The sequence below is a fragment of the Carassius carassius genome, chromosome 6 (assembly GCF_963082965.1).
Source record: "Carassius carassius chromosome 6, fCarCar2.1, whole genome shotgun sequence".
In the NCBI taxonomy this organism is placed as follows: Eukaryota; Metazoa; Chordata; class Actinopteri; order Cypriniformes; family Cyprinidae; genus Carassius; species Carassius carassius.
The window spans coordinates 31,900,290-31,926,612 of NC_081760.1; the positions used below are offsets into that span (position 1 = coordinate 31,900,290).

Here is a 26,323-nt window from a genome sequence, read left to right on the forward strand (position 1 = left end):
TGCAGTTTCCAATATTTCTATCATTATTTAATGACTAATGACAAATAGCATGCAGCATGAGTATTTTGAGTTCCCTACTTTACTCTTTAATTCACAATATAACGTATGTATCTTGGGACACTGGTTTTACAGATATTTCAGGTATGTTCTAAAATGTGAACTGGAACATGGCCGTCATGATCTGGAAACATTCCCTCTTGTTTGTTCTTTGTTTGTAATGTGTTTTCACACAATACACCCTTTACATAAAAGTCAAGGATGTTCCTCCAATTTGGCCAAATGTCACCAAAACTTACTCTGATGTCGACTTGTGTGGAAGGTTGTGTGGGAATCATCACCGTTCTGCAGTTGAGTTCTGCAGTGTATTATACTATTTTGGTCTGTAATATAGAAACCCTGTGAAAGACAATGGATTTTGATAAAGTGGCATCAATATACAGTATGATTTGGCACAAACGTCTCATTGCAGCATCCACACATGCACTATCATAACAAGGCATTGCTGTCGTCATCTCTGCAGCATGTTTGTCTTATGGGAGCCAACGGCTGGTGCCTCAGTGATTTGTTGCTCCACTTGTGGGCATCCTGAAGACCTGGCTCCAGAAAATACAGACATGCTCCAAAACCAGCCAGGACCAGGACAGAGACCAGCAGATAGACGGGGACGAACCAGTCCAGAAACATCCAGGGCATTGTGTGATCTCAAAAGTATAGAAAGAGAGAAACATAGAAACATAGAGACACATATATTATTCTCTAAATGAGAACGCATCTGTGCACTGCAGCATATGAAATGCTGCATAATCCATATCAAAATATGATGGTAATGTCACTCATACTTAACAGTGCAGCAGGTTCTGTCAATGAAGTACAAAAAAAAAAAAAAAAATGAAGATGACGTAAAATGATGAAATACACTAAAGATTAAGCATACTTCTACAGCATGCGATAAACATCACTTCCACACATGCACATATGTGTGTCTTCACATACCTGCAGTCTTTCCTTGATCGTCTGTGAACTGAAGCTGTAGTTTCGGGTTTTAAATCTCAAACCCAGGCTAAGCAGATGGAATCGTCTAATTAAAATGCTGAATAACGAAGCTAAATAGCAGCTGACAAAGACATTTTATTTTATTCAGTACTATGGAATGAGGGCTTTTCTCGCACCCTTGCTTTTGTGCTCTCCTTGTCAAAAGCTGTACCATCCCATTCCAGTTGGGAGGGGGGGGGTAACCATGGAAATATCTCTGACGAGGAAAGGGTCAGAGCAGAAGTTATGTAATAATTTTTTGTTATCCCTTTCTTCTCAATCTTGCTCTCATATTACTAATCATTTCTTGTTAAACTGAAACATGGCACTTATCATCGGAAATTAGAGGAAAATTTTAGGAGGAATGTTATATTGTATAAATGTTTTCACATTCCCAAAAGGTTTAAATAACATACAGCATTGCGCACATCAAGGATAGTTCACAATTCTGTCATTATTTATATTTTAAACCTGTATGACTTTATTCTTTGGAACAAAAAAGAAGAAATTTAACAAAATGTCATTGCTGTCTTTTGCATACAATGAATGGTGGTCTGGTACATTGAATCTGTAAATATATAAAAAAATATATTTTTTGAAATTTTTAATATGCTAACAAATCTCCTAAATCGAATATTTACAACATATGCATAATCAAATCTGGTATGTCATTATCTGTAATGAGACTATCCATATTTTATTTTATGGAAATACAGATTTTAAAGAATTTTGGTAAACATTTCCGTTCCCATTGATGTCTATCATATGGACAAAAAATAAATAAATACAATTAAATACAATTAAAAAATACATTGGAAGTCAATGGGAATCAAAACTGTTTGGTGATCAACATTCTTCAAAATTTCTTCTTTTGTGCTCAGCACAAAATTTGGGTGAACTATCCCTTTAAAATCTCCTTTTGTGGTGTTTGAAAGAAAAATACAGATTTGAGGGTAAATGATTACAGAATTTAATGTCTTTAACATGAATGACACTTCCCAGAAAAATCTTCCCAAAGCAATCTTTCTTGCACACACACACACACACAAACACACACACACTCACACACACATTTGGAAGCTACATGACTCTACTAGCTTGAGGTGAGCAATGTCTGACTGAATATACATAAAGCAGATTTATAGACACAAGCACACATTACACAGTAGTTGGCCTTCAGAATATCATGCTATTGATAGTCAACACAAAAAGTATTGCACAAATTGCATTAGACTTTAACCTTTAGTTTCGCTTCATCACAACAAAAGTAAAAACGAACAGATGTTTTAGTTAATATTTACGTTTTCAAAAAAACTTTAGTTCATCACATATAGCCAGCTTCTCTCTGAATAGATTAGTAATATATAAAGCCAGTTCAGCACTAAACCTATTTTTTGAATACTGATTAATTTATAAGCGTTTATTTTGTATTTTGCCAATATAACATGGTCCACATCTCAAAAAGCACCGTACCAACTGTGAGGTGTGAATGTGGCTGCATCATTCTGTGAGGGAGATGTCCACACGCAGGGACTGAACATCTTGTTAAAAATGGAAGACAACTGGATATCGAAAATACTGGAAACATTCTGAGTGTTTTCTAATAAAATAACTTTTGTAAATTTAAAAAAATAATTTTAGGTTTATGATGCTTAAAGCATCACAGTATCATACAAAATTACGAGAATTGGTTAATGGTGTAAATATTTTTAATCAGTGTACTTCATTATTTGAATCATCTGAGTGCTATAATCTGGAAGACTGATTTTTCTTTGATTCATTCCCTGTTTCGTCAGGACTGTGTGACTGAAGAAAATCAGTGATTATGGAGGCTACAGACTCAGGTGTGTTGAGGTGAATGTGATGATCCCCTTCAATGTTAAGAATGGTGGCCTGCAGAGGATTGAGAAAGAGATTTCTGCTTAACAACAGACAGACATTTTGCACTTATGTTTGTGTGTATGTTTGCACATCTCACTTTTTGATCAATCCAGCTCTTCTGAATCATATCACCATATCCATTAGGAAGAGTAAACGTTTTGAATATACCATCTTTTGCCCTAAAGAAAGACACATCTTTCCTTTTGAAACAATGTGGCAACTATGTCACAAGACATGAATGCAAGACAAATTCAGATACTGATATTGTCTAAAACTGCTGTGTGGATAAATTGTGTTTTTTAACTGTAGTTAATATGCACTTAAGTCACACTTAACATGCATTCATACAGTTGTCTGCAGATGCCACTAGGTTTATATATCTTGTTATCTAATACAATGTCATTCTGGCATTTTATATTTGATTTAATACTTTTTTGGGGTCAGTATATTTTAAAAAGTAAAATATGTTTCATACTGTATATTATAATGTTGTGATGCCTAAATTGACTTTTCGTATATAAATGAATGATTTTCATTTTTAGTTATTTATTTCTAATTTATTTAGACATAACAGTAGAGAATTTAATAGCTGCCAATTATTAGTTTCTGGTCATATCATGAAAATAATTATCATCATATCAGTACTGGACAGAATTGTAATAATCATGCATCTCTAATTCTGAACATTGTGTTTAAATGTGCACAGTGTTTCTCTTGAAGACTATGGAAACTGTGTGTGTGTGTGTGTGTGTGTGTGTGTGTGTGTGTGTGTATGTGTGTGTAAACTCACAGCAATAGCATCACTCTGGCTTTAACTAGTAACAACATGTGGAGGCACTGTTCAATATTATTATTCACAATGTTTTTCTGAAACAAAAACAAAATTATGAAATGTATTGTGTGTTTTTTACAAATTCATTCCTAAACACAAGCAGAAACCACAACAAAAAAGGAATAAACTACTGTATATGATAATATGAGTTTTGGGCAGATCTGTCACAGATAAATAAGGGTCAAACAGTCAAACTAAATATGAAATCTTGTTATCAGTAATAAACAAACAACTGAAATGTAAAGGAATGAATAAATGGCTCACCAGGTTGATCCTGAAATCTCTGGTGAATACAAATCCTTTAAGAGAAAGGAAGTAATTTAGAGAAAAATAAAACGTCAGAAAGTCTAGTTCTGTAGAGTGAGAATTCAATTGCTGTATGTCTTACCTCCCTCAACTTCTCTGACAGCTCGCTCTAACAGAATGTCTGCAGACTGATCGGAAAGGGAGGGGTTTGCAGCCTTCAATCTATAAGAGGATAATAATAATAATAATAATAAATTCATTTGAATCATTTGTACTTTTTATTCATCACAGAACCCTGAAAAAAGTGTATCACAGTTATCATAAAAAAATATTAAGCAGCACAACTGTTTTTAAAGTTGATAACAACAATACATGTTTTATAAGCAGCAAAGATTAGAATGATTTCTGAAGGATCATGCGATACGGGTTGCTGAAAATTCAGCTTTGCAATCAATATGAGGTGGGTTAATGATTTTTACAGTTAAAGAGGAATAACTGTAAAAATGTTTACGTTGACGTTAAATGAAAGCTGTGATCACCTTTACTTCCATATTGTTACATATGTCCAAGTGAAATAATTTCTCAAATAAGAAGAAAATGTGGGGCGCGACTTGATTTTGTCCAAGATAAATCGTTTATAATAAATACTGCAATGTTTCATAAAAAAATTGAGTTTTATATTTTGAATTTTGGGTGATTTTAAAGAGAAGACACTCAAAATGTGGCTGAAACTCAACTGAAAACAAGAACATTGATGTGCTACATGTTTGTCTGTAACCGAATGTGAGGAATTCTTCACCTTTCTTTGGCTTTCTCATACGTGTACACCCTCTCTTTCCTCTCGTCCGTCTTGTTGTCATAGTGGATTTGATCATTAATCCCTTTCCTCATGTTCTTGAACATGTCAGTCTAAGGAAGTAACAGTAAACATGCGTGTTGTTATCATTGCTGCATGTATGTTGAATATGAAGTCTTCTTTATGATTTACAAATGATGACTCTAAAATGCTTAGTCTATTGATACCATTTGTGTTGGGAGGAATCCATAAGTATCCAAGAGAACTACAGCATCAACCATCTCTGGGTACAAGGCACTAAACTGGAAAACCAGAAGGAACTGTTATCACACACTACATTTACAAATTACAGCTACTTTATTTACTAAAACTTTGGTTCTGTTGCAAAAACCTAAAATGTATCCGTTCAAGGACAGCAGATAAACACAATGCAAGCCAGCTTTATACTCAAGCATAGCAAGATAGCAAAAAGTTAATAACTTTGCAAACTGTTGGAGCTTTAGAGCTTACTGTAATATTAAATCATTTAAAGACATTTTTTTTTTTTACATTGCATCGTTTTAGTACTGTAATACTTTTTTCCTTTATGTCAAATCTGAGTCATGAAGTAAACCAGCTGAGAAAAACTGTACTAAACAACAATAACATTCACATAAATATAAAAAAATATGATGGATACTCACTATTCCTGCCACATTCCCACCTGTAAAAAAAAAACAAAAAAAAAAAATCATGGTAAACTGACAAATAATTAACCCAGTTCAAAAATAGTTTCCACTTACTTGAATGTCATGAATATCTGTTACTTATTTGTGAAATTGACTGATTTTTAAAAAAATTATAATTTCATTTACATTGCAGTGTTATCCAGTAACCATGATTATTATTTATTACATTTAATTATTATCAATAATTATCATTATTTTTTATATTATTATTATTATATAATTGTGGTTATTTTATGTTACTTCAAGACTGTGCATTAATTTGGATTATACATTAATGTAAGGTAATGTTAATGAATTGTTCACCTCTTTTTTTTCTATATCTTTACCCACGCCTAACTCACACTTCTTTCCTACTGTGGAATATTTAAATCTTTGTTTTAAAATATATTTTAATTAATTTAAGATCAAATCTTAGAAAATAATACCACGGGTACTCAAATTTGATCATCATCTGGTCGTGAATAAGGGTGACATTAGAGAAGTGGTGATGCTATAAATAGTGAGGAAATACGAAGACAAGTTGGTGGCATTGATCCCAGAGTGTCCTTCTAACGCCCTTCTAGTGATCTACTAACATACATTTATGTCATTGAAGAAAAGCTACAAAATATAAAGGCTTTACATAGCACTACACAGCTGCACAATAAAATGATTTATCATCAGTTAACGTACAGTTTGCATATTTCCTCTGACCTTTCACACACACAAGAAAACTTTGACCTTTATAAATGTATGAAGTGTTGACTCACCCATACTATGTCCAATGATAGAGAACTGCTTCCACTGAAGAGCTGCAAACAAATGAAAAAAAAAAACAAATATAGTCAAACTTACAGTATGTATTAAATTAGCTTTAGCCTTGCTTTTTCAGTAAAAATAAAATAATTAAAACAAGAAAAACTTACTATAGATGCGTCACTGTATTATCTATTATGGCTTACTTTCATTGATTGTCTTGAATGTTTATTTTGCATTATTTCCACTTCTTTTTTTTACTTGCTTATGCATAAAATGAGTAAAACAAATTGCCAAAATGCACTGAAATTAAAAAGCCTATACCTTTGACAAGTCTTCTTACTTCAAACACTGTTTTTTTTTTTTTTGTAATGAAGATGAATCATGAATGGTTTGTAACAAAGGCTGAGTTGTTTCAAACCTTCAACAACTCGCCGAACATCAGCCACATACAAAGGGAAGGTGTAAAGGCACCCATCAGGCCGATGAGACGAGAGACCGTGACCTGGAAAGTCAATGGCTACGAATCTCCAGTCTGGGAGAGATGTGGAATTTAAAAACAAGAGAAATTGAGAACCAGTTTCACTTCATTTGTAGATGAGGTATGTAAGAATGAATTTATCCATGTGGACCTTCATAATGTTAATAAATCCTTCACTGCACCTTTAGGAAGCAGTGGAATCAGGGTACTGAATGTCCCGCAGTTGTCAGCCCAACCGTGCAAGCACAGCACAGGACGACCATTAGAAGGACCCCAAACCTGACCTCTCATCTCTCCCCACGGGACAGTCATTCGGAACTCAGACGCTGTCAAAATATAGTCATCATTAGATGACAGGTGAATTGATAACATTCATGTATATCATATAAAATATGCTCCCTTAATGTATTTAAAAGTTGATTTTGAAGCAAATATGATTAATGTTAACCTATGTAAATAAAAAAAAACCTAAATATTAAATTTAATTAAATTCAATACATTTTCTTACCTGCTCTCCTCACCGTAGTTGTGGAAAAGTGTCTGAGGCTCGTGAAGGCAGGAAGCATCGTCACACCTTGCAGTGCAGTTTAAGGAGAAATGTAAGTTTAATAGAAAAACATATTTGTAAAGGTTCGGAAGTACCTTAACATTATTCACCTGAACATGACATGCATGTAAAAGAAAAAATATATATTTTCAGACTAAATTCACAGATGCAGAACAGATATAAAAAGTATAAATATCTTTATTTATAAAAAAAGATATAAAAGTATAAATTCAGAAGCTGTTATGCTCCTAAACTGTCCTGGAACGTGAGGAGGAAATATATCTGTATAAAACTGTTAATTATATGGTTCCGCTTTCCAAATTAATTGCAAACTTACATCGAGGGATATAAATCGCCTGTTCTTTTCAAGTCTAGTTGCTATTTACAAGCACACCACGCACAGTGTGAGCAAAGCGCATCCTGACCACTAACTTTTAATTGACTTTAAAATAAAAGTCGTTGCTGCTGAATAATAATTTCGTTAGAAAGTGCTTTTCGAAAACGAATACAACGAAAATTACATTTCAAAAACTCTTTCCACTACAAAACACCATGCTTCGTTTTGAAAACGTAAAGTCATTGTTATTTCCCGTCCTACTTTTATATTGAAAATATGCGCTTACAAGCGTAGAGTGACGATTTCCGCTAATCTTGGCTTCACGCTTCCGGAACTGAAACCCAAAACATCAGGTAAACGCTTAGCAATGAAATATGCTTTGATTAAGATACCTGCCTTATCATTTCATCATTTCTTTACAAGTTGGCTCGTTCGATCTATTATTCAATCCTTATAAAATCAGGAAACCCTATAATGTAATTAGAGTAACTACATTAATGAATGACAAATCAATGAATTCTAAGGTTAACTGACATTCATTTGCGGATTATAATGTGCTGGTTTATTACAGAATATTTGTTTATATTCCAGGATTCCGTCAAATTCGTTGTTTAATTCAGGTTGTGATTCGATTTCGGTGTGGACGGAATGGAGGTGCGCTTCACGCGAGGCAAATCTGCGATCCTCGAGCGCTCGCTAACGCGCCCCAAAACTGAGGTGAGCGTGAGCGCGTTCGCGCTGCTCTTCTCAGAGATGGTGCAGTACTGCCAGAGCCGCGTGTACTCGGTGTCGGAGCTCCAGGCCCGGCTGGCGGACATGGGTCAAGGGGTCGGAGCCAGTCTTCTGGACGTCCTTGTGATGAGGGAGAAAAATGGAAAAAGAGAGACCAAAGTTTTAAACATACTTCTCTTTATTAAGGTATCATTGTTTATTTGTTTACAGATTGTAGATAGTTTTTGGTTACAGGAATAGTTCACCTAAAAATTAAAACTGACAGATGAGTTTGTCTCTTTAGATTTGGAGAATTTTAGCATTTACACTATTTGCTCACCAGTGAATGGGTGCCAATGGGAGTCAGAAGAACTAAAAACATCACAGTAATCCACAAGTAATTCACATGTTTCCAGTCCATCACTGTTGAGCAAGTGATGTAATACTACATTTCTCTAAATCTGTTATGGTGAAGAAACAAGCTCATCTACGTATTGCTGGCCTGAGGATGAGAATTATTCTTGGGTGAACTAATAACTCCAAAGTTTACATAGCCTATAGAGTTAGCTCTGTTTCTTTCTTTCTTGCTAGGTAAACGTATGGAAAGCATTATTCGGCAAGGAAGCAGACAAACTGGAACAAGCCAACGATGATGACAAAACATACTACATCATTGAAAAGGAGCCTTTGATCAATGCCTACATTTCAGTACCGAAGGAGAACAGCACTTTGAACTGTGCAGCCTTCACCGGTGGCATCGTGGAGGCTATCCTAACCCACAGTGGCTTCCCCGCCAAAGTCACTGTCCACTGGCACAAGGGGACCACACTGATGATCAAGTTTGACGAGGCAGTCATTGCTCGTGATAAATCTCTTGATGGCAGATAGCAGATGGCTCAAGTTTTAGTCTTGAGTCTGGAGTCTCAACATTGTTATTCCCCTACTCATTTTTAAAGCTTTGATAACAAATTCACTGAATCTAGCACAGATCTCAAAATAACTTCAAATCTGTCTCTGGCTGTCCTTTTTTTAAATGATGTTACAGAATATTGCTTAGGACAAGCCACACTAATGCAGTGAGGGTGAATTTTACACCTGAACAATAATAAGACATGAATAAATTGTAATAAATGATAAATTCAATCAGTATTGAATTTAGGCTTGGATCTCACTTGAATTTAGTATCACTGCAATGAAGTTGTGCGAAAAAAAATGACTCTTAGTTGCTTGAGTATATCACAGAATTGTGCAGACAGTGTACATGTGTCAAAATGAAAAATCTGAACTAGCAGTAACAGAGAAGTTTTATTTACAAAATGAATTATTACATTTGGACTTCTTGATTTTTGTATTATAGAGGATTGTTCTATGTGTTACTGTTTCATGTGCTCATGCTGTTTCATTTTTCATCACACAATATAATAAAAAGTTTTTAAACCACAAGGAGAGAGGAGGAAATACTGTCCCTTACAAATATGTACCATGATAACAATATTTTATGCCTAAATGCTGTTCAGTAGTTACAATAGTTATTATTAATACTTAACATAGCATTATGATTATAGATTTTCATAATAATTATAGATATTAATACTGACATTATGTAATACTGTGACTGTTTCTTTCTAATTAGAGTTTTATTGCAGTAACAATAACTTAAGTAAACAGAAGGGACATTTTTTCAGGAACTAGATTTAGCAGTTTTGTGTAATTAAGTGTAATCATGGCATTTAGTATCGGCTTGATTTCCTGTAAATGGTGTCATGTTGTAACAAATCAGCACAAACTGTTCCCAGTAAGTCATATGTTTCACACTGATTCTTGAGTACTGACAAAACAGGCTACAAAACTGAAAATTAAATGATTAATCTGTTAAATCTGTTCAGTGGTGTAAGTTTGAGTGCAAGTTCCTGCTTCCATTTTCTCAAAAGTTTTTTTTCTTCAGTCAATATAGGTCAAAAACAATAAAAAATAAGATACTATTCTGTATATATTAAAAAAAGCTAGCCTTCACTTTAATAAACAAATCAATGAATTATGACTAAAGCGTGGTTTCAAACTGATTTTCAGCCAATCACCCATGGTATGAACAACCTTTCAAACTATTATTATAATTTGTTTGTAACCGTTAAATATCAGAAAAACAGAACATAATACAGCTGTAAATTAAACTTATTATGTTTTAATATATGAAGGATAATGCAATGTCCTTTTTAAAGTGACCTCCCAATCTCAATTCGAATAGCTGAGTCTTTACTCATTTAAAAAAAAAACATCTAAAGACTCATCTTTTTCGCCAGCACTTAACCAACTAATTCTACCTTTTCTTGTCTATCATATTCTTGAAAAAAAAACCTGGCTACGTGTTTTGTGCTAGACTAACTGAGACTTGTCATGGCACTTGTATACTGTTGCTGTTCTCTTGTTGGTCTGATTGTTCTCATTTGTAAGTCCCTTTGGATAGAAGCGTCTGCTAAATGATTAAATGTAAATGTAAAGTAGAGAGAATCAATTGGTACATTAGAAATTTTGTGATCGAATTATTTCAAAGTAGAATTTAGAATACAGACACAAAGAACTCCCTTTTCCACTGTTACATAATGTGTATAGTTAATACACAACAAGCTCTGTTCACACTCACAGTCTATGGTCCACACACGCGCGCACCATCCGCAGCGTCAGAGTTTGTCACATGATGGTGTTGTCTGATCACGTGACATCATCGGAAGTTGCCTGTGCTGCTCGCGAGCGGTCGCTTGTAAATATGCGGTAGCCGGAGAGGAACCCTTCAATTAACCACCGAGGGCCAAAACAAGCCTGTTGAACAGTTTCGGGTTCTTTTGTACTGTTAATTAAACTGGGATTTTAATGCCGACGGCTTCTACGCGGGATTTTAAATCGCTGACATGGCCGAGGTGGACGCGAATAAAGTCAATCATGTTTCCGCCGGTGAGTTTCGGTGTTAGACCGCGAGAGTGGAAATAGAGTCATTCTTTATGGAATGGAGTACAAAATAGTTAGTTTATTTTCTGTATCGTGAATGTGTGTATTATATATTGTGCACAAAAGTGGTAAATGCAGAAAAAGTCACAGGAGTCTAGACTGAGCAGAAGTCACGAGCGCAGGATCAGAAGAGGCTGTCTTTTAGTCTTAGTCTCGCCATAGTTTATTATTCTAGATGTAAATAAATGGCTGTTTTGGTATGTGTGCTGCAAGTGCCATTATGATGATTCACGTAATTATTGTCTCAAACAGTCTTTCCTGTTCTACACCCTCAACAGAGCCAAAATATTTCGTTTCGAGCAGTGTGTAAACTTAGTGCACCTTCGTTCATAATGCAGATTCGTGTGGTCACCGTGTACAGTTTCACTTATGCTCAGGGCCATAACTACCATTGATCACGATGTGTCCCCAATAAAATGCAGAGTAGGTATTTTTGTGTAGTTTGCAATTAATTGCATCTTACCTTGGTTCCCCTTAGTACTAATTATTTGGTTACATCCTTTCCTTTATGTGTGCAAATAGGCCTATTTGACCTTTGTTGAAGGATTTTGTGGTTTGGATGATTCAGTATTTTATCACGAGGCTGTGTTAGTACATGGATTGTGATTTATTTTCCGCTGGCTTGTTTTGGTATTTTCTTCCTCATTTGTGTCCCATTGACCTTATTCCTACAGTAACACCATCATTTGCTTTTGGAGTCATAAAACATGCTGGAAATAATAACTACATTTGCCACCTGTTTAAAAAAAAGAATTACAAAAATTGGGTATTAGCTTTAATATTTTTGTCTTTAATCCTGGTCTATGTTGAATGTTAAGAATGTTATTTAAAAAAAGAAAGAAAGAAAATACATCTTTGTAATGTCTAGCAACTGAAAAGACTTTCTGCTGGTTATTTGATCATGTTAACCAATAGTCAAAAACCTATTTAATTTATTTCCGCTTTTAAGTCTGTTCTGTAATGTAGGATCCACTTATCAGCACTAAATTATTTCAAAATCGATTAAAGCAAGTCCTAAATGTTTTTCTCAATAGCTATGTAGTTTTGATCAAAAATATGTTTATGGGAAACTACGGAAGAACAATGGTTTGCGATTACATGCATCAATTCAGGTTGTCTACAGAGTAATAAATCAATTGCATAGGGAACGTTCTGACAGAAAGCCTTTTCACATTTACAGATTTTCAATAGTTTTTCTTTGAAAAACATGCACTAGACGAACATGTTTGGCTGTTGCCCTTGCATCTGTTGCAGCATCTAAAAAAAATAAAAATGCGGTGCTCAAGTAAATTGAAGTCAAACTTTTAAACTAGACTTTTTTTTAAGTGTTAGTGATTTTCTAAATAAATGTCTCCTAGTAGTTTTACATACAAGAAAAATATCTTAAGAATACTTTTTTCTAGTGTTGCAACATTTTTTTTTTTAACCAAAATTAAATTTTTCATTTAGCTTAAAACCAAAAAGAAAATAGTTAGTCATAGTAGGCAATGAGATAATGTCTCAATATTTCAACTGAACAAATTACATTCTGCCATTCTATCATTATTTTTGGTCACTGTGAAGTGTGTTCTGTCCACACAGTTTACAGGTTTAGTTGTTGTACATTTTGTGCTCGAAAAATGGGGGAAGTCGTGGCCTAGTGGTTAGAGAGTTTGACTCCTAACCCTAGGGTTGTGGGTTCGAAACTTGGGCCGGCAATACCATGACTTAGGTGCTCTTGAGCAAGGCATCGAACCCCCATCTGCTCCCCGGGCGCCGCAGCATAAATGGCTCCGGGTGTGTGTGTGTGTGCACTTTGGATGGGTTAAATGCAGAGCACGAATTCTGAGTATAGGTCACCATACTTGGCTGTATGTCACATCACTTTCAATTGAAATGTCAGTGTTGTGTTCAGCAATTGCAACCCTTCAAATACACTTTTGCCAAAATCTTTTTTTTTTTTTTTTGTCAGCTGAATTTTTTTGGTTGCTGGAATTTCAGTGCATCCCAAGATTTTCATAACATTTAAATTCACAATTGTGTGGCCTTATGCCTCACGCTCAGTTTATTTTCTTCTTGTGTTTGTGTGTGGGTGTGTGTGTTTGTTCATGGGTGGCTCAGACAGAACGATAAACCCTGATGTCATCTGTGATAGGGTTTATATAACATGCTGATGATAGACCTATTATGAAAGCAAGAGCGTGCGTGGAGCCAATGTATGCCTGTGCACTAAAACAGGGCTACCTGAAAAACTTGATGGATGAGATTTTTCAGTTTATTTTTTTGGCATTTGATTGACTATCACTTGTAGACTAAGGCTCATGATAATCACCCACATCCACTGCAGTTTTGCTTTCAAGATTCCTTTGACTTCACTAGATTACATTGAAATTTTCCTGTTATACAATAGCAAGAATGTGGCGTATTTAAGGTATTGTGTTTTAAGGCAAGATTCCAGTGGCTCGGCTCTGACAGGCACAGATTTGCTGCTAGATGAACAATGATGGTTTTGATTAGTGAGAACAATGAGAGCCAATAGGTAGAGTTTCATACATACTCTCAGTCTCTCTCCATTTTTGCATAATAGTGCAGTCATCGGCAGGTCAGATGTTCAAAAAATGAAGAAATCAGGGAAATCACGCCAGCTTGGAAACTCAGTATGAACAGTACAGGAACTTAAAAGAACCCTACGTGCATTTCATCCACCAGTCTGTAATTTTCTGCTGTGCAGTAATAGCATGAAATTTCCCATTTGTCAGCATGCACACGTTGTGATCATTAATCTCGTTTAAATGGCTGACCCACTTACTATTGTCTTTAGTATTTCACTTTCTGTTCAGCCTAGATTAGAAGCTGTCACTCTGGATGGTGATTAATGAGGCAGGAAAAATGGTGTTCCACCATATTTCCGTTACATATGTAGGCATGTAGCTGTGATAATGTGATAATGCACCAACCATCTTCCCTTAACTTGTAATGAGAAGGAGTTATAAATGGGCTGTTGTCGAAAAAATAGATTATTTTTGTCATATTTTTATTTAATAATAATATAATGCAATGTGTTGTTATGTGATTGAGATAACTGGTCATTGTGGTAGAGAGCTACTGCAAAAAAAAAAAAACACAGGACTGAATGAATCACTTACCATTTTGGTTTGAACAAAAATCTTTACAGAATTGCACAAGAAAATTTTTTAGCCACCACTTTCAAAAGATATATTTCTGGTAGTTTCAGACTTCGAAATGCTTTTGGGAAGTGTTTAGTCAGTGATTTGAAAGAAGCAAAGCATAGCCTATTTTTTGACTGTGTTTTACAGAACAGCAGTACAGGAAGTGCCTAGACAGTATTGAGGTTTCTGACACTTTTTCATCGTGAGAAATAAAGACAAGCTGATAATGTTTTGTTAAACTCACAGAGCATTGAGGCCATGCTAAGAGACTGGAATAAAACCCAACTTTCATTCTCAGATCAGCCATGCTAATTTAAAGACGTGTCCTTGACAAGCTATCCATAGCTAACCAACATTAAGGCCCTTTCACATGACTCGCTATGGAGTGAAGCATTAAGATTTGCTGCATTGCAAGTCGATTACAAAGCCTTGACAATTTTGTATTCTTTTCAAAAGTCTTTGACAGTCTACCCAGCCACGGTTTCAAAGCCTTTAGAATTTCTCCATCGATCTTGCATCTATTTAAAGAAGAAAACACTTATCAGATCTCAAGTTTCGATCTCTGACTGAAGTAGAATGAAGTTCATGTCCTAATTAGATCTTTCAGTCTGTCTGTCCCTTTAAAGCAGGGGTGCCCAAACTCGGTCCTGGAGGGCTGGTGTCTCAGCATCATTACTCCAGTCTTCAGTGTTACACGATCCTTCAGAAATCATTCTAATTATCTGATTTGCTGCTCAGGAACATTTCTTGCTATTGTCCCTTTTGAAAACAGTTGTGCCGCTTAATGTTTTTGTGCACAAACTGAGATGCATGATTTTCGGGATTCTTTAAAAGAAGCATTTATTTGAAATGGAAATAATTTTTAACTTTGTAATTTTTCACTGTCATTTTAATGCATCCTTATTGAATGAAAGTATTGATTTATCTCTAAATAAACAAATTAATTAAATGTAAACTTGTATGTGACTGTAATTGAAAGGGTATTAGAATAGGAGTTTATAAACAAAGAGACAATTTACATGTGATGTATCCAACTGGTACTATCTGTGTGTCTCTTTCTCTTTCAGAAGAGGATAGGCTACTGTTTCCGGTGACAGGCTGTGGTTTTAATGACTGCAGGGATGAGTATAGTAACCCAAAGCCATCCCCAGTTGCAGGTGGCTGGATAGGTGCTGACCAAGAAGAGGAAGCATTGCGCAGGAAGTTAAAATATTTCTTCATGAGTCCCTGTGAAAAGTACCAAGCCAAAGGCCGAAAACCTTTTAAACTGGTTTTGCAAATACTGAAGATCATTATAGTAACTATACAGGTATTTAAAATGAATCTCTTTTCTTAGAATTTCTTTCTAATGTTATTTTCATTCTACAGCTCATGTACTCAACCCAAAGCTTACTAAAGAAAGCATTGCAGCTCAATGTCTCAGTTTTACCCCCAAACTATTCTTTAACCACTATGATGTGGCCTACTGTGGGCCCATCTAAATAAACGTTTGGTTCTGTACTCTGAAGTATCACAGAGTTTCATAGGTTGGCTAATGGCTAGGAAGCATTAATTTGTCTTGTACAGTTTCAAGCCACACATTGAAACCAAGATCTCATCGTTCAGTGCTCACTGAAAGGACATTTTTAAAATGTGGCTCTTACTAAATATTCAGCTGAATAATACACAAGAAGAAATAAAATTAATAGAATAAAAAAAAAAACAATGAGTGTGTGTGTGTGTATATTAGGGCTGTGCAAAAAATCGAACGCGATTTTCATGCACATCTCGTCAGTAAAGGCGCTCCTGTGATTAGAAGTACATCTCCAGCACATGCGTTCATATCAGGATTGCCAGGTTTTCAAAACAAATCCTGTCTACTTGGTTTTCAAACCTTGGTAAAATTTGCATTTTAGGGGCTAAACATCACGTTATTAGTATTGGGGTCGCTTCAACCCGTGGACATGGAAAACAACCGCGGACTTGGCAACACTGGTTCAGGTGGAACGGCATTTACTACACAGAGCCATGGTCCACCGACAAGCTACTAATCACAGGAGTGCCTTTACTGACAATATGCGCATGAAAATCGCATTGCATTTTTTGCACAGCCCTAGTGTATATACACAGTATATATGTATAAATATACAGTGAAGCAATAGTTAGAAAGCAATAAATTGGTATCTATTTTATGTATGCATATAGAAGAGTTATTTAGAGGAAACAAGAAAAAACATCGATATACAGGTATACATACATGAAATGTTTTTTTTTGTTTCCTCTGAAAAAGTATTATATACATAAAATAGATATTATTTTATTGCCCACTATAATACATCAATATTTATATGATGATAATAATATGTATGCAATATGTCATTGGATATTTATATAAAATATATATACATACAACTTTTGGTCTCATTTGGTGCTTATTAATTGTTATTAAAAAGACATTTCCTCTCTTTGTTGCTGTTTCATTATCTCTAGCTGGTACTTTTTGGTTTGAGCAATGAGATGGCGGTGACGTTTAAGGAGGAAAACACAGCCTCATTTAAACACCTTTTTCTCAAAGACTATGATGATTCAAATGACGCACTTGCTGTTTACACACAGAGTGATGTTTATGACCACATGTTTTACGCAATAGAACAGGTAATGTATCAATTTGATAATTCATGTATTTTGAGGGATATATTTGGGTAGTTGGTTGTCTTGCATTTAATCTTTCTTTGAAAATTGTCTTGTTTTTTTGTCTGTAAAATGTAAGTCTATTTTAATTTCTTTTTTAAATGTATATTTTTATGAAAAACCACATTACTCTTTTATAGAAAATATTTTTTCTTTCCCAGCTGGAGTTTGATTGTGTGGTCATGTTTATTTTTTATCGACTTCTATAACACCAATCCTTTTCACTTGTCTTTCAGTACCTGGCTTTGCCAGAGAATACAGTGGGCCGCTATGCGTACGTGTATAATGTCGGTGTGAATGGAAGTGCGCTTTCTCTGTGTCAGCAGTATTATAAAAAAGGAAGGATTGACCCAGCTAATGACACCTTTAACATCGATCCACATGTGGTCACAGGTGATCGTTTTCCAGCTTCTTTTTCCTCCCAGTTTGTTTCTGTTTTGATTTTAGTACTTGTTTTAACCAGAACAGATGTTAGGATAATGTAGGATCAAGGCAAATGAACTTGAAATATAAATTTTCTTGCACTTATAAATGCTCCGGTTAATAACATAACCTCGGTTCCCTGAGGAAAGAGCTTTGTGTTAATCACACTATGGGAAAACTCCTGTTTACACTGATACTGAAGCCTGATTTTATCACGTTCTTGTAGCTGCACAAAATAATGGTGCTTCAGCCCAGCAAAAGGGCTGGAGTGGACTGCTGTACAAGTCGGCTCTTGCACCATGCTATAGGCAGGTGCAGAACAAAACTGCTCTGTGAGCCAGAGCAGGAAGGTTTTTAGTGCTACAAAAACCACCATCATCTCAATGCAGTTGATGTGTAAGCGTAGCTCCAGGTTTGACCAGGAGCCTAATGCCGGTCTGCCCTCGTTCAGAGCTCCCCAACCTGATTTGGAGGCATCTGTCGTGACAACCTTCCTTCAGGAGGTCAATCCCGACGGTACCCCAGTTTTCCAAGGGGCCACAGCTCTGATGCATTGGCTTACCCAGAGATTAAAATGTCCCAGGTGCCAAGCTTTGAGCCAGTACTGAAGGGGCTGCCATTGTAGCAGGCCCAGAGAAATCACAGAGGAAGCGGTCGACACAAGGCCGAACATCCTCTGGAAAGCCCTGAGGGAATGTGAAGTCCCCAGCTTGATGATGATGTCACTAGCCGCTGAACTATCCAAACTTGCATCTGGGCAAAATCGATAACTGTCCCCAGAAAGACTACTTGATGACTGGAAGACAAGGAGCTCTTGACTAAATTGATTTTCAACCCAAGCCGCTCCAGGTGGCTGAGCAGCATTCTGATCAGGCTAAAACCAGCCAATCGTCGAGGTAATTCAAGACATGGACTACAGAGGGGAGAGAGTGTGTATATCTACACACTTCGTAAAAGTGCGTGGGGCCAGAGACAATCTCAGTGGCAGGACTCTAAAAGGCCACTCCCTCGAATGTGAATCTCAAGAACGGTCTGTGCTGGGGGGGACAGCTATCTGGATGTGAAAGTAAGTGTCTTTCAGATCCACAAATATAAACCAGTCCCTTACTTGCACAAGGATCATTTTCAAAGTCAGCATCTTGAACAGCCGTCTCATAAGTGAGCGATTCAGATGGCTGAGATCGAGGACTGAGCCTGGTGTTGAGCATAGGGATGGAGATTGTGTGCGAGACTTCTTTGGTGAGACTCAAGCTCTCGCAGTGAGAACATTCTGCCTCGTTGAGCGCAGCCTCCATAGTGTGATTAACGCAATGGGAGAGACAGTTCGAAAGGGAACTCATTTTTTGGTTTGTTTATTGGTTGATAAACCTGATGAAACTAAAAGATCTTGTTACTTCCTCTTTTGCACATTGTTTTGCACTTGCAGTTCCTTGTTACTGAGTGCATGACAGGAATCACTTTCTAATGTAAATCTAAAAGAAATCTTGCTGTTGCCCAAACCGATGACTTTGATAGTCACTGAGGCTGGTTCAGTTAGTAATGAATTTCTCTCTTCCTTTTTGTAGACTGTATCGGAGTGAACCCTCTGTCCACTCCCACACCAAGTCTGGGAATTGATTACAGGAACTTCACCCTCAAGTTTCACAAGTAAGTTAAACAGGATTTTTTAAGCAAGTTGTTTTTGTTGCTCAGAAATTTCCATTGATAATAAAACTCAAACTCTTTCTCAGGCTCATTAATGTCACCATACAGTTCCAGTTGAAGGCTATAAATCTTCAGACCATCATCCACAATGAAATTCCTGACTGTTACACTTTCTTCATTACGGTGAGTTTCCACATAAAATGCTGCTTTCACTCAAAAAAAAAAAAAAAAAGACCTAAAATGTAATTTTAACAGACATGTAAATAAAAATTTGACTTAAGAAAAAGCAATGTGCACGTAAAAATATACAAATTATCAATATTAAAAAAAAATCATTATTTAAATGTAATTTAAAATGTCTATACTTTTTATGCTTTTTGATAATAAACAAAAAAATCGGTTTCAGTCTAGTGTATCTAGATTTTCTGTTTCCAATTTGGGGAAAAAAATCATTTCGGCGCATAGCTAGTAATGTTATACATTTCTCTTTATTTTGTATATAAAATTATAACTCCGTAGTTCTAAATATATATGGAGAAAAGGCATATATAGAAATTATCTTTTTAGTTTTGAGCAGTTTTTCCAATTTGCCAAGTATGTTAGTGTATAACTAATGGTATTTCATATATGTCATTAATATATTTATATTCATAGAATTATAAAATATTAAAATGCATTATTTAAAGAATATTTAATTTTAGAGGCCTATAAAAGAAAACTCTTTATCTGTAATTTTAGTTTTGACCCAGTATATCTTTGAGCATAACAATGTTATATATTTCTGTAATAATTATGTAATTGGTCCTGTTTTCTGTTCAGATTCTGCTGGATAACAAGGCCCACAGTGGTAAAGTTAAGATCAGTCTTGAAAATCAAGCCTCCATTAAGGAGTGTAAAGACCCAAGTGTGTCTGGACCCGGTAAGACTCAACTACTTCACATCATCATTTTTTGTACATTGTGGATAATCACTATATATGCTTATACTCATGCTGTCTCTCTGTCTCCAGCTGATAGTTATGCTCGTGTGTGGTTTGACGGGGTCGTTTTAATGGTGTGTGGTTTCTCTCTGCTCCTCTGTGGTCGCTCTATAATCAAAGGAATAATTCTTCAAAATGTAAGCCATTGTATCAAACAAATCCACATTAATGTGACATTCATTATATAGCGAATCCTGTCCTAACATTCGGTCTTGTATTTTCTCTTCAGGAGTTTGTGAAGTACTTTAAGACCTCTCTGAAGCGTGATGTTTGTTGGGGAGACAGAATGGAGTTTATTAACGGATGGTATATTCTGCTCATCATTAGCGATGTGCTAACTATCACAGGCTCCTTCATCAAGATCGGCATTGAGCTAAAGGTCAGTCAGCGCAGATGACTGTCAGCTTCAGAAAATGGAAATGTTTAAATCTTTGTTTATGGAGACATTGTGTTGGATCGCCACAATCAGCACTGATTTCATGATACTATATTTCAACCCTCAGAACCTCTCATCCTACGATGAATGTGGGATCCTCTTGGGCACCTCAACGTTATTGGTTTGGGTTGGAGTTATTCGCTACCTCACCTTTTTTCAGAAGTACAATGTGAGAAACAACACATCCACACACCAGCGTTCATGAAGTTACACTCGACATTTTACACAATTCACTATGAATTTTTAAAAAACTTACATTATTTTTAACAAGGTTGCAGATGTTTCTAGATTTTCACTTTCATCGCCGGAAAATAAACTTAAAATTACTGACTAACCTTATTCATACTGCACATTTGAGATATTAAATATATTTGAAATATATCGTTACCAATCCTTGAACTCTGTAAAATTTTGGAATAGATGTATTACAGTTTGAAAAAGAGTACTGTCTTGAAATAACGCCTGTATCCTTTTTTTGTAAATTTTTTATTTTTAAAACATTTTACTCATTAAATGTCACCACATCTCTAGTGGAGATTTGCTTGTGAATCAATTGAGATGTTTATTTTATATGCTCTGTTGTTTTCCTTTCTCAGATTCTCATCGTCACTTTACAAGCTGCATTCCCTAATGTGATCCGTTTCTGTTGCTGTGTGGCGGTGATCTACCTCGGTTATTGCTTCTGTGGGTGGATTGTGCTGGGTCCCTACCATGTTAAGGTACCCAACTTAAGCCCGACAAGGCCAAGCAAGCATGATACAATTAATTCAAAATAATTAAATCTGGAAATATATGGAACATGTCCCAAAAAAATTTAATACTTGGTTCTGATATTAGAAATATAATCGTCTTTCGTTTTGTTTTTTGTTTTGTTTAGTTTTTTAGTAAAATGTAATTTCTTTTTTACCTTTTTTTAACGTAATTTTTTTTAAGAATATGACAAATTATTTTATTTTCATACATGCTGTGTTGACAAAAAATTGTACAAGTCCAAAAGTGACTTTATAGGTGTATAGTATTTATACTGTTAATATGTGATTCAAAGGTTTGTAGTCATTAGCTCTGTTTCTATCCAAACTTGCAAATTTAACTTATGCACAAAACTGGAATATTGCATAAAACATTTGCGAATAAAGCACCGTTGCAATCCAACGAGTCAAAGATAGCAAAATCACCACTTCCTGATAAACTGGCACTAAATATCTCTAAGCAGACTTGGAGAAGCCACTGAATATAATAATTTTCAATGGTAATAAATTACTTGCGCTTCAGAGAGAGCAGACGTAACACAATAAATGCAGTCATTGCTTTGAGGTGAATGCCAGCTGTTTGGGAACGCAGTCATGTAAGACAGTAATTATTCAGAAATACTTTCTTTAGGCCAAAACAACATACAGCTGCTGTGAATGAGACCATAGTGCAAAGACACATGACTTTTTCAATGCGCATAGTCGAATTTATTCGGGGAGTGTGTTTCCATTGTAGTTTTATTTGCATTTTTTCTTATCGGATAAAATGTTTATCCTACTCAGTAGTGCGCATACGTTTTTAGGCACATTTTTAGAATTTATGTGCATCTTGGCATTTCCATCCAGTGGTTTTTTATGCGATAATCCAAAATGCACATAAAAACAGGTGGATGGAAATGTAGCTAATGAGATTTCTTCTTTTATTTAACAAAGATGCATTAAATTGATCCAGTTACAAAAGATGCTGTTCTTTCAAACTTTTTCACAGTGTTATCACAGTTCCCACAAAAATAAATTCGTCAGCACAACCATTTTCAACATTGATAATAATAAAAAACAGTTTTCAAAGGACATATCAGCATATTAAAATGATTTCTAAAGAATCATGAGACACTGAAGCCTAGAGTAATGATGCTGAAAATTAAGCTTTGCGTGACAGGAATAAATTATGTTTTAAAATATATAAATAAAAAAACATGTGTCTTCTCTCTCTTTATATATGGTATGTGTTGTTTCCTCAGTTCCGCTCTCTCTCACTGGTGTCTGAGTGTCTTTTCTCTCTGATCAATGGAGATGACATGTTTGTGACCTTCAGCGGCATGCAAGAGAGCAGCATGCTTGTCTGGGTCTTCAGTCAGGTGAGTTTGACCCTCAGCTCCTCACACAGATACACACACAACAAATGCTACAGAATTCAGTGCAGTAAACATACTCTGTTCCTTTGCAGGTTTATCTTTACACATTCATCTCTCTGTTCATTTACATGGTGCTCTCACTCTTTATCGCTCTTATCACTGGAGCTTACGAGACCATCAAGGTAAGGGTGAAAGACGAGGCAGATGAATAAAAAAAAGACTTGTTTTGTTCATGATATCCTCTCTCACACACACACACACACACACACACACACACACACACACACATATATATACAAACATGCATGTCTTTATAAAATAACACAATGTAAAACAGAATTTAATTAAAAAATAATTGGTTTTATGTATGTGTATGTTGTGTTCATTTTAAATGTTTTCTTCTGCTCATCAAGCCTGCATTTATTTGACCAAAAATACAGAAAAAACAGTAATATTGTGAAATATTATTACAACTTAAAATAATAGTTTTCTATTTGAATATACTTAAAAAAAATAATGTATTCCTGAGATGCAAAGCTGAATTTTCAGCATCATTACTCCAGCCTTCAGTGTCACATGTAACATCAGTCTATCACATGATCATTTAGAAATCATTCTAATATTCTGATTTATTATGAGTGTTGGAAACAGTTCTGCTGTATAATATATTTGATGAATAAAAGGTTAAAAAGAACAGCATTTATTCCAAATAAAAAAAAATTCTAATAATATATATTCTAATAATATATTTTCTTTACTATCACCTTTTATCAATGTAACACATCCTTGCTGAATAAAAGTATTGATTTTATAAAAAGAAAGAAAAGAAAATTACTGACCAGTAGTGTATATTGTTATTACAAAATATTTATATTTTAAAAACATAGCTTCTTTTTTTTTTTTTTTACTTTTTATTCATCAAAGTACCCTAAAAAGTATCACGTTCTGAAAAAATATTAAGCAGCAGAACTGTTTCCAACTTTGATAATGAATCATCATATTAGAATGATTTCTAAAGGATCATGTGATGATGATCCTAAAAGTTCAGCTTTGCATCACAGAAATAAATGATAATTTAAAGTATAATAAATTTAAAAACAATTATTTTAAATTGTAATAATATATCAGAATATTAATTTTTTTTTCTGTATTTTTTATCAAATAAATGCAGGCTTGATGAAGAAACTTCTTTCAAAAACATAAAAAATAGTAATGTTTCCAAACTTTTGGTCTGTACTGTATATATATATATATATATATATATATATATTAACTCAAACATGTGTTATACTGAAGTGTTGAGTAAGATGATCCAAACAGCTTGATTATAGTTACATGATATCCTTTAATTTCGATCCAGCATCAAACTCAGGAGTCTTTCCATATCACTGATCTGCACGTGTTCATCGCTGAGTGCACTGACACGCCCTGCTCTGGAAAGTTCCGCGGGTTCGAGACCTCGCCCTGCTCTGTCTTCTGCTGCTGTGACAGGTGAGTCACCATAGAAACAATCAAAATACCTCTTAATATCAGCAATCACAAATTTAAGTGCCCCTTATTAACACAAATGTATTGCATTCTGCAATCGCAATAGTGCAATAGTGAAGGGCACAAATAATACAGTTAGTTTCACACAAAAATACATTGTTTAAGAGAGATACTAATTCTTAAAGGTAAAGCATTGTATTTGCACTTGTGTTATCAAATATAATTGCAAAATTATTTTTTTTTTGCAATTTTTCTTTGATAGCACCACAATGTTTCTATTCTTACGAATTAACCTAGGGTTGTTACTACACAATAAAGTGAAAATTCACCATATCTATTTTCTATTCTTATTTCTCCTTTGTCATTTTTAGTTAAAACCATAACTGGATATTATATAACTCTCTGAAATTGCTAAATATTTAAAATCATTCCAAAGAAATAGCAAGTAACACATTAAATTAAACGACTGAAATGCTATTTTCTTTTAAAACACAAATCTTTGTTTTATTACAAATTTTAAAAAATCATTTTTTACAGTGTACTTTTGAGTGCAACACCCACATATCAATCTGATCAACAGTTTATCGATAGAATAAATGCTCGCTCTAGATTTTCTCTTTTTTCAATAATCAGTTATACTTCGATGTATGTAACAATACATGGAAGAAAAGATCTGGCACTACTTCTGTGTAATCGTGACTGAACTGGGATAGGAGAAAATATTTTACCATGAAATACTTTAAATGAAGACTTTAATCGTGTGTGTTGGTGTTACCCTGCAGAACCACCACGTATGAGGACGTGCACCTCATCAACTAGAACAATCTTGGGACTTGACGCCTGAAGATCCCTCTGCTGGTCACCTTGCAGTAGTGCAACAGGAAGGAAGCCAGTGGCAATGTGAGGAAAGCTCCAGACAAAATTCCCAAGTCGTCACAGTCGCTTCACTTTGGACCTTAAGTGGAGAAGAGCATATATGATTTTAACAGAAGAATTGCTCCAGTCTCTGAAAATTTAAGTTTTACCTCAAACTGATTTTAGTTGTAACTTTATTCTGGAGGTTGATAAAGGCAGCCCAGTACCGCCTCTTTGTCTGTACTGATAAATACACTAAGGAGGTTGAATTTAAACTGTATTAGACAGATAACAAACTGCACACATGCACGCGACATGTACAATAACCATTCCCTGAATGTTGATCCCACATGTTCGTTCAGTGCATGTGCTGTGGTGTGCAAGTGGGTCATCAGTGATCAATACTGGGAGACATAGTGGTCAGATTCTATTGCTGTTCATTCTGTTGGATAGTTTTTATGTCTTTGAGTAACTTCTAGTCATGTGCAACGTCTGCACCAGAAGAAGACTGAACTGGCAGGCCTAAGAGTTCAGCAGATGTAGAACACTGCTGCTGCCAAAAAAAAAAAAAAAAAACGACGTGATTAAACATCATAAAAAAAATCCTCTTATTCAGCACTTAGAGCAGACACTGCCATCCCTGGTGTCTTGATATCATCTCCATGTATCCATAACAAACAGCCTTTTTATTTAGCCTTTTTCCTTAGAAAAGTAGCCTTAACTCTTCCTGGTGTGTAGAGCTGGCTGTAATTTGGAATGTAATGCCTCATTGTTGAAGAGGGTGACTTTCAGTTGCTTTTTGTATTTTTCTGAGCTTTCTGTTAACAAATTCACAAGTAATGATACCTCCATAATTTAATTCCATACTGATTTATTTGTTTAATATGAATCAAATCCCTTGCTTTGCATATCATAAGTGAAATCTTATTTTATAAATTTTATTTGACAGTCTTAACCTTGATGATCCAGTGTTTTATAGAAAACGCATCCATTCTTCATCATCTTTGTTTTAAAATGGAGGCCTTCAAGAACATTATTGTAGGATTACTGTGTTCTGTTACCATGGTGACATATTAGAGCAATAGAACTCATCAAAAGTGCTTGACCCATGCATGACTTTCACTTCAGAGGACAAACGCGCCTAAATATATTATCTTCTCCATTATACTTGACTGATTAGAGAAGGAAGTAAAAATATCTATATTCTGGGGCCTGTGCAAGCCATTACTTCAAGTGCACAATAAGT

The 26,323-nt window shown here is 35.1% G+C and overlaps 3 protein-coding genes across 6 annotated transcripts; 2 read left to right on the top strand and 1 right to left on the bottom strand.

Annotated features, from left to right (window-relative positions):
• Nucleotides 1-2,246: 2,246 nt before the first annotated feature.
• LOC132142646 (serine hydrolase-like protein) lies at nt 2,247-7,756 on the bottom strand. Of its 4 annotated transcripts, none has more exons than XM_059552666.1 (13): nt 7,616-7,756; nt 7,253-7,305; nt 6,914-7,057; nt 6,672-6,785; nt 6,265-6,306; nt 5,471-5,490; nt 5,015-5,089; nt 4,791-4,900; nt 4,134-4,213; nt 4,010-4,044; nt 3,704-3,780; nt 3,011-3,092; nt 2,247-2,925 (listed from the first exon to the last, which is right to left on the bottom strand). In XM_059552666.1, coding segments are annotated over exons 1-13 (981 nt in total). In that variant the 5' UTR covers nt 7,618-7,756; the 3' UTR covers nt 2,247-2,778. The 4 variants fall into 4 exon arrangements, with proteins under 4 accessions (XP_059408649.1, XP_059408648.1, XP_059408650.1 ...); XM_059552665.1 differs by having other exon boundaries at nt 7,240-7,305; XM_059552667.1 differs by having other exon boundaries at nt 7,253-7,329.
• A 149-nt stretch (nt 7,757-7,905) lies between these two features.
• On the top strand, nt 7,906-9,401 carry LOC132142647 (trafficking protein particle complex subunit 5-like). Its single transcript, XM_059552669.1, has 3 exons — nt 7,906-7,968; nt 8,207-8,533; nt 8,918-9,401. The coding sequence occupies exons 2-3, from the start codon at nt 8,264-8,266 to the stop codon at nt 9,212-9,214; spliced, it is 567 nt and encodes a 188-aa protein (XP_059408652.1). The 5' UTR covers nt 7,906-7,968; nt 8,207-8,263; the 3' UTR covers nt 9,215-9,401.
• Nucleotides 9,402-11,008: 1,607 nt separating this feature from the next.
• Nucleotides 11,009-25,666, top strand: LOC132142648 (mucolipin-1-like). Its single transcript, XM_059552670.1, has 15 exons — nt 11,009-11,275; nt 15,546-15,787; nt 16,948-17,112; nt 17,385-17,541; nt 19,137-19,218; nt 19,302-19,398; nt 20,035-20,134; nt 20,225-20,331; nt 20,424-20,573; nt 20,698-20,799; nt 21,227-21,349; nt 22,621-22,737; nt 22,827-22,916; nt 24,095-24,225; nt 25,005-25,666. The coding sequence occupies exons 1-15, from the start codon at nt 11,233-11,235 to the stop codon at nt 25,039-25,041; spliced, it is 1,743 nt and encodes a 580-aa protein (XP_059408653.1). The 5' UTR covers nt 11,009-11,232; the 3' UTR covers nt 25,042-25,666.
• The last annotated feature ends 657 nt before the right edge of the window (nt 25,667-26,323 follow it).